The 13,626-nt window shown below is 34.4% G+C and overlaps 1 protein-coding gene across 3 annotated transcripts in view; it reads left to right on the plus strand.

The window, feature by feature from the left end:
* The window catches only part of LOC100242391 (extra-large guanine nucleotide-binding protein 3), a 49,994-nt gene extending 36,760 nt beyond the window's left edge, over positions 1 to 13,234 (plus strand). For 2 of the 3 annotated variants that reach the window (XM_059734010.1, XM_010665599.3), the window contains 3 exons: positions 2,511 to 2,755; positions 12,145 to 12,314; positions 12,431 to 13,234. In XM_059734010.1, coding sequence (XP_059589993.1) covers positions 2,511 to 2,755; positions 12,145 to 12,314; positions 12,431 to 13,013 — 998 coding nt within the window. In that variant the 3' untranslated portion in view covers positions 13,014 to 13,234. The remainder of the gene's footprint in view (positions 1 to 2,510; positions 2,756 to 12,144; positions 12,315 to 12,430) is intronic. The other variant, XM_010665600.3, reaches the window with a different exon arrangement.
* Positions 13,235 to 13,626: the final 392 nt, after the last annotated feature.

Raw genomic sequence — 13,626 nt, forward strand, 5'->3', positions numbered from 1 at the left:
ATGGTATGGCAAGAGAGAAACAATAGGATCTTTGAGGATAAGAGGAGAATGGAAGATGTTATGAGACTTGATTCTGTTCTATTCCTCTTTTTGGGCCTCTTGTACTGTAGCTTTTAGAGGAGTTCCTTTAAGTGTTTTACAACTCAACTGGACTGCGGTTTGCGCTTCAAAAGTTTGAGAGTGTTGGGGTTTTTCTATGTTTTTAGTTTTCTTTAGTTGGGTGTTTTATCTTTTGTTCAGTTTTTGTTTTGTGGGAAGGACCTCTCATCCTTATCTTGGTTTCTTTTCTTTCTCTTGTATCTTTTCCTCTATTAATATACTTTTCTTCGTTTTTGATAAAAAAAAAAAAAAAAAAAAATATAGGTCATCCTTATGAGAGTTTCAATTCAAGTGGCTTAGAGATTGGAGGATTTAGTAAGGAGGAGATGGAGAAGTTGAGAAATCTCCTTAGTTCCCTTGAAAAACCAAGTGGATTGTTTTCATTTACATAAACAAGTAAGTTTCCTACTTCTTATGCCCTTAGTGCCTCAAACACATTCCACAATGGTTCTTAGGTCATAAACTAGGGAGTAACCGATCATGTGATATATTCTTCTTAGACATTTATCTCCTTGTCCTAGCAATAGGAAAATCAAAATTGCAAATGACTCTTTCACTACCGTTGCAAGTTAGTGAGCTAAATCAGTCTCTTAGAGCGTGGTTTGGAAGATTTACTAAGGTAATGTTGGAGATGAAGTATGAACAAAGTTAAGGAGATCATACATTTTTCACGAAATGCTCGACTTTAGGGGGAAGTTACAACATTGATTGTGTATGTTGATGATATAATTGTGATGGATAATGATTCAACAGAAATGTAACTTCTTAAAAACTGGTTAGCCAAGGAATTTGAGATAAAAGAACTTGGAAAGCTTAAGTATTTCCTAGTAATTTAAGTAGTTTGATCAAAAGGATTAATATTTATGTTGCAACAAAAGTATGTATTTGATCTCCTCAAAGAAGTTGCAATGTTCGGATGTAAGCCTTTTTACACACTATTTAAAATGAATCACAAGCAAAGTGAGGCCAATGATAATACGTTGGTGGATTGAGGAAGATATTAGAGGTTGGTTGGCAGGTTAATTTACCTTTCACACAACTGGTATAGCATATGTCGTGAGTGTGACAAACCGGTTTATGCACAATCCAAAGAATGTTCATTTTAAAGCAGCTTTAAGAGTTTTACGATATCTCAAGAGTATCCTAGGGAAAGAAATTTTGTTTAAGAAAGGGACAAAGTTAAAGCCTTGAAGCATACACAAATGCTGATTGGGCTTGGTCAATTGTGGACAGAAGGTCAACCTTAGGGTATTGCACACTACTTAGAAGGAATTTAGTAACTTGGAGAAGAAAGAAGTAGATTATGGTGGCAAGATCAAGTGCCGAGACAAAGTTTAGAGCCATAACTCGCGGTATTTTTGAACTTTTGTGGTTAAAATTAATTCTTGATGGTCTTAAAATTTAGTGACAGGGACCAATGATTGTATTGTGGCAACAAGTTGGCCATCAACATTGCTCATAATCCAATTTAATATGACCGAACCAAACATGCTAAAGTAGTTAGACACTTCATCAGTGAAAAGCTTGAGAGCAGGTCGATATGTACACCATATGTCCTAACACATGGATAATTGATAGACGTTTTAACCAGGGATTGGCCAGCTCTTTGTTCCAAAAGATTACAAGCAAGCTGAGAATGGATAATATCTATTCACTAGCTTGAGTGTAGGAGAGGGGAGGGGGTTTCATAAATGAATGTACAAGTGTAGAGATTTAGAAAAATTAGAATAGTTTCCTAATTGTAAGAATTTCCTAATTTTTATGTAATTAGTTAAAGCTGTCCTCTGATTTATGGGGATTGATAGGATTGTCAAACTCTCCTTAGTGGGTGACATGAGTTTGTTAAGAGTTGATCAATGGGTGGGCCGCACCAAAAGTTCTAGCGTGGGGTACTTTGTTGTGTCTGGTTGAACATGTGGGTTAAGAAGGCTGTTATGGGTGAGATGAACATTTCAAGCATCAGTTAAAATATCAATCAATATCATTTTTTGGTTTTGTATAAATGATTCAATAAATTATAATGGCATGAATTATTGCCAAATCTGGGCAGATGAAGTGTTCTTATGCTTATCTTTTTTCCTACTTTATATTCATTCAAAATCTTACTATGTTGCTCCTTATCTGCAGTGTTATTGACTACCAAGCTTACAACATTATCTTTATGATTTTTCTCATCAATTTATACTATGTTTATTCTTTTGCATTAAGTAGAAGGTGTGCATTAGGGAAATTAGAACAGCCTCCTCAGTTTCTTGTTTGACATGTGACTATCTTAATGGGAACAAAAATTTCTCCTTTCTTTCCTCTTAGTAAATTTGCATTTCTGTCAAAAATAAAAAATTATCATGCAAATAAAAGATTTTCTCCTTGTAGGACTTATGTCTTGAATGACTGACTTTTGATCAATTCAGGTGAAACAGGAGTTGATCAAAGTAAGCCATGCATCTATTCAATCAACCAAAAGTTCAAACATTTTTCTGACTGGTTACTGGGAATCATGGCTATGGGAGACTTGGATGCTATTTTCCCTGCCGCAACACGTGAATATGCTCCTCTTGTAGACGAGCTTTGGAAGGATCCTGCCATCCAGGAAACTTACAAGAGAAGAGAGGAATTGCTTTTTCTTCCTGATGTTGCTAAATACTTCTTGGATCGGGTATGGGTTATGTGCTTTTCCCTATTGTTTCATCATTAAAATATTTGAAGTGTGTCGCTTACTTTTCTTTACCTTTTTGTGCTACATATATTGATTATTTTTCTGCCCCTTGTTTGATTAATCCTTCAATACTACAACATACTCAACAACATAGGTTGATGCCAACTACTTTTGATGGCTACATGAATCCTTTTTTCCCTTTCAGAAATATAAATTGATAACCTCCATTAGATCCTTGGCTATCATGCTTTTTCTCAGTGCCTCTGTAATGTATTTTCTGAGTAGTGGTGCATAATGCCATTCATTAGTACATTTGATCTCTTGTTTTCATTCGTTTTCTTCTCTATAACATTGGTCCACAGTGTTTTTCTTTCCTCTCTCTCTCTCTCTTCGCTGCATAGATTCTTTTAGGTTCACACTTTTGTTGTGTCACCTTCCCACTGGTTTCATTAGTCTTCTGTCATTGAGATGATCTAAATATACTCATAGTTGTCAAAATGTGTATCGTAACGTGTATTGTTTTGTCAAAAAAGTGTATCGTGTAACGTGACATATCGTGTATCGTATGTTGCTAATTATAATATATATATATATATATATATATATATATATACACATATACATATATATGTAATCTATATATTTTACATATGCACATATGTAATGTTCCAAAAAAAAACTCTATTCCTTTCTTTAGTATTATATAAATCTATAAAATAACCAAAAGTATCAGGTAAGAAGTATAGAAAAATAAGTTATATAAGTTCCAAATCACAAAAAACTTCCTAAACATTCAAATTTTCCTATCTCAATAATTCTTCACCAAAAGTATCACTATTATCATCCTCTGAAGCCAACAATTCTTCACTTCCTCTCTCTTCTTCAACTTCTTATAACGCTTTATCTTCATCTTCATCTTCGTCATTGCTTTCTATAACTTTTTTCTTTCTTTTAGCTTTTTTGTCTATTATAAGATCTCTAGGTCCTATAAATAAGTAATATAATCAATATGATTAAATGAAAGCATGAAATATTAATTAAACTCTATACTTATATTATATGTTTCTTAATTCTTACCTCTCTTCCTTTTTCAGCTACTTTCTCCTTCTTCAATGTCAAAGCATTCACTAACATTCATACATGTAATGTCTTCAGGCAATACTTCATCTTCTCTTTTAGTAATCCACTCATCATCAGATTCCATATTTGATAGTGAAATTGGATCATAAGTTTCACACTTGTCCTTCTTTGATGCCTTGCCTCTAATTGTCAATTATACTTGACAAAAAAAAAATGCATTCAATCTTTGTTGTTCCAATTGATTTCTCCTCTTAGACTGCACCTATTTAAAGATTCAATTATTTAAAAAAACCCACAATTCAAGTTTTGATGGTTCTTATTCACAATAAATATAAATTTGTATCATATTTCATACCTCATCAAATGTTCTCTAATTTCTTTCACAACTCGTGGCACTACAAGTTAGGCTAAGGATGCGAATGGCAAGTTGTTGGAATTCTACACAACATCCTCCAAAGGAGTCCCACCATAATGCTATCAAAATTCAAAATCACATTATTAATTACTACAATTATTTAATTAACACGTTGTGTCAGATCATCTTATTTGTATAATTTACAACTTAAATTAAATTTTCTTGATTGCTTGTTATTCCTCATCTGGAGTGCCATGTCTATCTCACACATCCTTTCAGCTTTATGGAAGATATCCAATTGTCTATTAATTTTCTCTCATCATAGGAGAAGGGCACATTCTTTGAATAGTTTCATAGAGCCCCATTTTGATCTCATAATCTGCATGAAATTCAAGAGAATAATGAAATCTGCATTATAAATAAAAATTTGTTTATTAAAGGTCAAAGCCTAAAACAATTATAGAAGAGACAAATATATTGAGAGCGCAAATTATATATAATGTTTACCTTGGATTAAGATAATATGTAGCTGCATGTAGGGGGTTGTGCAATTGCATGTCCTATCTTCTATTAACAATATCCCAAAGAGGTTGATAATTTTTTCACTCCATGAAAGCTTTTTTGTATTTGTTCCTTTGCCTTATCCATTGCTTCATAAATATATCCCATAGCAGGTTTCGCATTCCTATCCACAAGTCTTAATACTTTCACTAATGGTAGTACACACTTCAAGCAATATTTAATGGATGGTCGACATGTTTGATTAGCTAGAATAATATCCCTAACTTTTATGTCATCTGCCTTCTTGGAGTATTGACTCCTTTGTCATTCTTCAGAAGCAAACATTGCCCTTAACCCAATCTTAGTCTCATGCCAGCACCTCAAAGTCAAATATGATGTTGCAAATCTTGTGACACCAGCTCTCACTAATTCCTTTTTTTGGTGTGCTTCCTCATAAGATTTAGCACCCAAGAATGCTTATAGATATAGACTGTAATTTTTCTTGCCTTAGACATTGTATCATTGTGAATAGGAAGATCTCCAATATCTATTAAAATAAGGTCCAAGTAATGGGCAGCACATGGAGTCCAAAACAATTGTTTTCTCTTTGTCGTTAACTTTTCCCTAGCTTTCATATATGCTAAAGCACTATCAGTTACTACTTAGACAACATTTTCTTCACCAATCTCATCTACCATTGTGCTAAGAGTTCAAATAAATTATCAACATTTTTTGAGATGTTTGAAGTATCAATACCTTTTAGAAAAACAATCCCTCTTGGACTCTTTACCAAAAGTTGGTAATAGATCGATTCTTCACATCAGTCCATCCATTAGACATTAGAGTGCAATCATTTTTCTTCCATTCTATCTTGTAATTTTCTAACAAATCCCTATTTATTATTTCCATTTCTTTTTTCAAAAATGTGATTCTTACCTCATGATATGAAGGGGGCTTCAACCCCTTACCAAATAAAGCAATAGATTCCAACATTACTTTAAAATATGGGTCCTTCACCAAATTGAAAGGAAGAGCACTCTGCATAAAGACATCTACAAATATCTAGACATGCATCTTCTCAGTCTTTTTCTTTAACATGGCATTAATGGTATTCTGAGATGCTACAGCTTGTATGTCATCATTGTCCTTGACATGAGCATCTATTTGCGTCTTTCTATCACTCAATAAATTTTTGAAAAATTTAGTGACCTCCTTGCTACACTTAGTAAAAGGAGCAACGCCTTCATGATTTCTCCCCAAATGATTTTTCATCCTAGAAATACTACCCTAATAAGAGTTTAAACAATGTAAACATTTCAATTTTAATCTCCTATTTTTTCCTTCGTCCACTTTTTCACAATGATCCAAGTTGGATCATTAGCTTTCACTTTACAAGTGTCTTCCATATTGAGCTTCAATAAATAGAAAAAAAATTAAAAAAAGTATTAATGTAATTAAAAATAATGTTAATTGTAGGGGAAAAAAACAAAAAAAGACTTAAGACTATGATAATTAAATAATTCTAAAAACTCATTTTAATAGCCCACATTTTTAATTCTAAATTGAAAGAAAAATATAAAATAATGAATTTAATAATGTACATGAGATTTGGAAGCAATGGATTTGGTAGCAAAAGTTGACAACAATAATACTATAGTGTACACCTCAAAATAACTTTTTAAAGTGTTAAGCAAATAATCAAATAATAAAATAACTATTTTTAAGGTTGATAGCACTATATTGTAGCCTTCTCTTAGTACATACTAGCAGAACAGTAGCATTAACACAGTTTCCCATGGCTCAACCTCTCCAAAAACCAATATTGCTATGAGTCTAATAAAAATATATTTTAAAAAAAAATTGAAAGCAGTTGCTGCAGCACTCAGGCTGCACTTACACGCTTCCCATGACCCATCATCTTTAATATGAGTGTCCCCAGTAAAAATAATATTTTTAAAGCCTGAAAGTAGATAAAAATATTTTTTTTAAAGGAAGACAGTAGCAGCTACAGTACTAAGGCTGACAACTACAACTGTGAGGTCCATACTTTCATTTGTGAGGCACATACTCCTATAGTTTAAGCTAACAAAGACTAACACGACTACCTATACTCTCAGTTGTGAGGTCCATACTCCTATAGTTTGACCTAATAGAGACTAACACAAAACTAGAAGCCTTTTTTTTATGTAAAATAAGGTCTCTCTCATAGCAAAAATGAGAGAAAATCAAAGGCAAAAAAAGGAACTGAAGATGAGGACAAAAAGGGAGTTGGATGATGACAAAGAAAAGGAAAGGAAAAAGAGAAGAAGAAGAACCGGAGAATGGAACACTCAGAGAACTCACCTCACAGTAATGTCGTCGACGTCTTTCTCTTTTGGTCCTATTCTTCCCTTGCATTCACCTTGCGTCGAGAGTCGAAGAATCGTGATAAATGTGCCAAAGTTAGAAACCAAAAAAACCTAAAGTATTCTTTTCTTGAAAGCTGAAATGATCTTGTTTTGAAACAGTATTGTTTTTTTAGATTTTGCCTTAGTATCGTTGTAACGTAGTATCAAATGTATCGAAATGCCACAGCTGGTGTCTTAAACGATATGGTATATTTTTTGATACATTATATGGTATGTATCGATTCCACTCCAAGATGATACGTATTGCACAAATTGAGAGGTATAGAAGACCCCAATGCATGCCTTGTATGCATATCTCCACAGTCGACACCTCAGATAATTTACCCTTGCAGTCAAAGGCTTAAGAAACGCCAACGATTGATGTGGTCAACAACTGACTCATCATTCCATTGTTTGGTATTGGTAAGCTCCATTATGCTTACAGTTCGTCGAGTGTTATAGAAGCAGTTGAGGAATTAAAGCTCCATTTGGTTCCAACTGATAATGCACTCAAGTGCAAGGTCAGTATACCAATCAAAGGCATTCCCTCAGAAGGATCGAACAAATTGTTTTACCAATAGGTCACCCTCTATACTTGCATTGTTGCAAGTTTCAATGAAATGGACAATATGTTGCTTCAGATTTCCTTTTCCATCGATTGATCGGAACTTTGGAGGTTAATAACCTTTAGGCATATGTAGGTTATCAATTCCCTTATTGTAAGGCTTAGAGTACATGAGTGTACTTTGTTAGAGTCCACCATACTGCACTCTAATGGTGTTAGGGATCATGTCCTGAAGTTGTTGGACAGATAGTGACACCACCAAGGTGGATTCAACGGTTTGCCCCTTGACTTGCACTGACTTAGACATATATGGTGCATCACCTAGAGACGCAATCTTTGGAGAGTAAGTCCTTAGCTTGACTCAACTATATTTTGTGTCTATGCCTCAACCTGCTCATGAGGGATGCTATTTGTAGATCTTTCTCATCGATAGTCCGGATGAGTTTGGCAATGACACAAGCCATTGTTCTTCTATAATCATGGTGTCTGTTGTCATTATCAGCATAGTCACCACAAAGGAAGAAGTAAAAGAGTTGGAATGGTTGAAGGAGTTGTCCTCCTTCGACATCCCAATTGGTGATCCAGAGTATGAGTAGGTGCTGGAGTTGTCATTGGCAATAAAGGAGGGGGACTTTTTCCTAGATTCCTTTAGTGTGGAAGAGCGTTTTTCCCTACGATGAAGATTGACCCTTTACCCTTAAAGAAGCTAAGGTGATGACTGGTTGGTAACTATCATGTGTCCCCACTGTTTTCAGCAAACGAGTGTGCTCGCTTGCTAACTTTACTGAAAGTATAGTAGTCAACTTTGCTTTTCTATGAGTCACAAGGCCCGTATAGGTACTATGTGTTACTTGAGTAATGACAATCTTATCATCACGCTTGTTGACATGCGCTACTTGACTCATTTTAGATGTCATTGTCTTAGTAGTGTTCACTTTCTTAGCGGAAGAGATGAGAGGCAAAGAGGTCCCACCGAGTGTGCCAAAGTGGAAGTCCTGCAAAACAAGCAAAAATTATAGGAAAAATAATGCAAACAAAAATTTTATTAAAATTGATAATTGTAGGGATACAATCTTTGTGGTGATATTCTTTTACAAAAGAACATTTCCCTATGATTCTTCCACCTCAATCACAATTTGAAAGATGAAGGAAACGTTTTTTTTTTTTTAATTTCGAAGATCAATCGAGGGCCACAAGTGACTTGTTTTGGAATAAACTCATTGAATGGCGATGATCGCATGTGTAGATGATGAAGATGATTTCTTTGTTTTGCAAGTTAGTCGAGGGCCTAGAGTGACTTATTCCCGAATGACTTTGTTGAAAGATGAGAACATGTGTATTATAGTTCTTCCACGATTTTTCGAACTTGCAGGGAGATTTTGTGAAGCCTTTTTTCCCATATGAAGTCATTTTTGTTGATCCAAAGTCCTCATTGAAGGAAGTCACCATTATTTATAGGTGAAATTAGAGAATTAAATTTGGAAACCTTGATATTTGATTTGCTTAATTCAAAGAATTTTGTTTCTTGATTTTTAGTAACTTGTCTCATTCATTAAGGAAAATTTCCAACAAAGGAATATTTATTTTAATCATTTTTTTACTTCAATTGGAAGAGTTATTTCCTTTGCAACAATATATAGATATATATATATATATATATATATATATATATATATATATATATATATATATATATATATATATATATTTTAATTCTCTTTTGATTTCAATTGGAAATTTTGATTTTATCTGTAAGACCAAATTTTGTAGTCTTCCAAATTTTGCCATGTGTCACCTTTTAAATATATGTCACATGTCAAATGTGTCTGACTCATTAGTTGTCAAGCCTAAATTTTGTTGAATTAAGAAGCCACAATTTTGAAGACCAATTTAGTGATAATTTAATTCACTAAAAAATTTGATGTCTATAGTTCCATTGCTGCTTTGGTTGATGACCTCTCTATTATGGAACTCTGAGAACACCCTTAGTAGATCGTCCTTAATCGCGTCCCAACACTCGTGGAATGCTGCAATAGAAAAATTATTAGGTCCAGGGGCCTTTTCCTTGTCTAATTGGAAAACAACATCACGAACCTCCTCCATGGAGAAAAGTCTATCTAACCACATAGCATTCTCTATTGCAATGGGAGACCAATCCTTTAACCTCTAAGAAACTCTTAGGGGCTTAAAGCATAGCTTTCCAAAAAAATGTACTATCTCCTCAAAAGTGTTTTCAATGTCATCTAGAATTTCTCCCTTTTCAAACATAAAAGATTTGATGAATTTCCTATTTCTCATACCATTAGCCACCCTGTGGAAAAATTTTAGAATTACAATTCTTTTCTTTGGTCCATTGAATCTTAGATTTTGTCTCCAACACACCTGTTCCTTAAACAATAACTCCTCAAACTCCCCCTTCCTTAAAGCCCTTAAAACTAATTGCTTAGTGGTTAAATTCCCTTGCTGATCACTAACATCAATGTTGACAATATCTGTAAAAATGTTCTTCTTTTTCTCCAAATCTCCAAATGTCACCTTATTCCATTCTTTTAACTTTGATTTGATAAATTGTAGCTCTTCATGAACTTATGACCTTCCCATCAATTAACTTGACACTCACTCCACCAAAATCTGAAACTTGTCTTGAAATTAGGGTGGAGCAACCACATATTCTCAAACCTAAATAGAGTCGGTCCCCACTTAAATGGATTGGTTTCTAGGACGATCAAACAATGATTCAAGGTCAATCTAGGGAGAGCCTCCTAGAGAATTTGAGGAAGCCTTTGCTCCCACTCATTTGTGTACAAAAATCTATCCAACTTCTTGCAAATAAGGAATTTTTGCATATTTGACCAAGTAAAAGATGCTTTTCTCAAAGGAGGGTCAATTAATTCATTTTCTTTTAAGAATTTGTCAAAATCCCTCATGCTAGTAGTTATTTTGGATATGCCCAATTTTTCATAAATTCTTCTTATGACATTAAAGTCCCTCTTGAAGCACAATTTCAGAAAAGTTAAGCCAAAAAGAGGGTCTTGTAATTCCAACTAAAAGTCTCTCAAATTGGACTTATTGTGGCCATAAATCGAGGTAAGCCAAAAAGTTTCTTCTTCATCTGAATCCAGCTGACTTGTCACTGAAAATGATGCAAGTACTACCTTTGAGCAGTTGAACTTGTTTGAGGTCTCAATAATCCCAACCCCTCCTGATGCCCCACATGCCGAAAGGACAGCCCACTTCTTATTTCTAGCTTTCCACACACTACCCACAAATCTCCTATCCCATGACTCTCTCTTTGTTACTTGAAGCATCACAATATCTAGGTTTTCATGGCAAAGAAAATCCATAATGGTCCTTTTCTTTCTTGAACCCAGACCTCTAATATTCCAGCTAATGATTTTCATTGGATAGTAGAGGGCCCAAAAATCCCACCCCTACACTTAACATGTTCATGTCAACATGATAGGACATGGGTGTGGGCATGGGATTCTCGTTGAATACTCCTATTTTGCTTCCAATATGGATGTTTGATTTTGGTTGATTTTTTCTTTTTTTCTTTTTTTCTTTTGACTCCCTAGAAGCTAGTTACATTGAAAATGAGTTTACTGAAAAGAGAATTTGTATAAGAATATTTAGAGATAAGAAAAAAAGGTAAGACTTCAAAAAAAAAAAAAAAAAAGAAAAAAAGAAAAGAGGTCATTTCTACCACAGTTTTACTTTTGATTGATGTCTAATTGATTTTTTCTTTTTTCTTCTTTTATTAATGTTGTGTCCAATTGTCTATATGTGGTGTTAAGATCCCTTTACTAAGTCCCACATCCCAAATTTGGAGGACTTACGGATTAAATATCTAGACGTGCCGGCACCTTACATCTGCACCTGAATCTGAGCAACACAGCCTGATAACATTACAAACTTTTATTTGACAATCTGCCTGTTGAATGCTCTGAATTCATTTGATATAATCACTGACTAATCAAGTTCACATCTAGGCCTATCTGATCCATCAAAAAGCTAATCCCATTGCAAACTGTAAAATATGCCTATATTATGTGTTGCATTTTAAAATTAGATTTGAAATTTTAGTATCAAATATTTGTTTACTATGTATTCTACATCAGCATCATCTATATTGTATTTCATTCTCTTAAACTCATCTATCCAATACAATAGCAATGTGACTGGATTAGATCAGATATAATTGAATTTGAATTTGTAATATAAGAAATGTTGAATCAAATTGCATCAAGATTGAGCTAAATTGTTGTCTGTGATTTGTTAACTTAGGTTTCATATTTGTTGATCATTTTATGGTCTATTTGTAATTTCTTTAGTAGTGTTAATAGGAAACTGCTTGGCATAAAAATGCACTTCTCTTACCTAAGGATGGAGAAAAATGAGTGAATGGTGGAGCAACCTTAACCCACCTAATTTTTCTTTATTACTGCACTTCTCAGTTTTCAGTCAATATTTGTGATGAGGCTTATGTACTTTCTTCCTGTAGGCTATTGAGATATCAAGCAATGAGTATGAACCTTCACAGAAAGACATTTTATATGCTGAAGGAGTCACTCAGAGCAATGGTCTTGCCTTCATGGAATTCTCATTTGATGATCGAAGTCCCATGTCTGAGACATATAACGAGAATTTGGAATGCCCACCTCCATCGTCCAAGTAAAATATTCATTTTCCTTAGCTCCAACTGTGTATCTTATGTTTTCTTTCATTCAGAGCTCCAGATGAAACCAACTGTTCTTTTGATTCCTTGTCGTTTTTTCTTGCTGTCTCAGGTACCAACTAATCCGAATAAATTCCAAGGGATTGCATGATGGGTGCAAATGGCTGGACATGTTTGAGGATGTAAGGGCAGTGATTTTCTGTGTTGCTTTAAGTGACTATGACCACATGTACACTGATAGTGCGGGTTCTCTTTATAATAAAATGCTGGCAAGCAGAGATTTGTTTGAGAGTTTGGTGAGGCACCCTTGCTTTATAGACACCCGTTTTGTGCTCCTCCTTAACAAATATGATGCATTTGAAGAAAAGATAAACCGTTCTCCATTAGCAGTTTGTGAATGGTTTTGGGAGTTTAGTCCGGTGAGGCCCCATCACAACAATCAGTCGTTGGCACACCAAGCTTATTACTATGTGGCAATGAAATTCAAAGATCTGTATCATTCCATCAGTAGTCGGAAGTTGTTTGTGTGGAAGACCAGGGCCCGGGAGCCCAGCTCAGTGGATGAGGCATTCAAGTTTATAAGGGAGGTTCTCAAGTGGGAAGAAGACAAGGATGATAACACGTATGACATAACTGGGGATGAATCATTTTACAGTACAGAACCAAGTTCCTCTCCTTATATTAGGCAAGAGTAGGAGAGCTATATTTTGAAGACATGGCATGCCTAGCTATTCTTTTTCCTTCTCTATTGGGCTAAGTCTATGCCGTATTGAGGTTAGTTTGGCTGTGGCTATGTTCGGTTACAGGCCTTTAAGAGTAATTTACAATCAAAGCCATCTTGATTCTGACTTTTTTAGGGTGAATCTTTTGGTCTGTACAGTGCAATTGATTTGATTAATAAATAAAACATTTTAGATGGGTTTTTTTTCCTAGCAGAGGTGTGCTTAGGTTTTGCATCCATGGGTGATTGAGTTGTACACCCAATTCATTGTACAATGGTTTTTTATTGATGTTAACATTAATGTTAGTTGTTTCTTCCGTAGGCGTATTTTTGATACAAGTGCTATCGATAAAAGCGTCGCATATAATTTTTTCCCTTCTAAATGTTAGCGTTGGACTACATGCGTCCTTAGACACTGGATGGTCACACCCCATGTGAATTTAGTGAGTTGGTGGAAATGTTCAATATTTAACTAGCTAATATATGTAGAAAAAAAACTTATTTGTTTTTATATAAATAATGAAAAAAGGCAATTTAGAAATCAAAATGTTTTGATAACACCTACAACTCATCTTGGAAAAATCATC

Source organism: Vitis vinifera, chromosome 17 (genome assembly GCF_030704535.1).
Source record: "Vitis vinifera cultivar Pinot Noir 40024 chromosome 17, ASM3070453v1".
Taxonomy (NCBI): Eukaryota; Viridiplantae; Streptophyta; class Magnoliopsida; order Vitales; family Vitaceae; genus Vitis; species Vitis vinifera.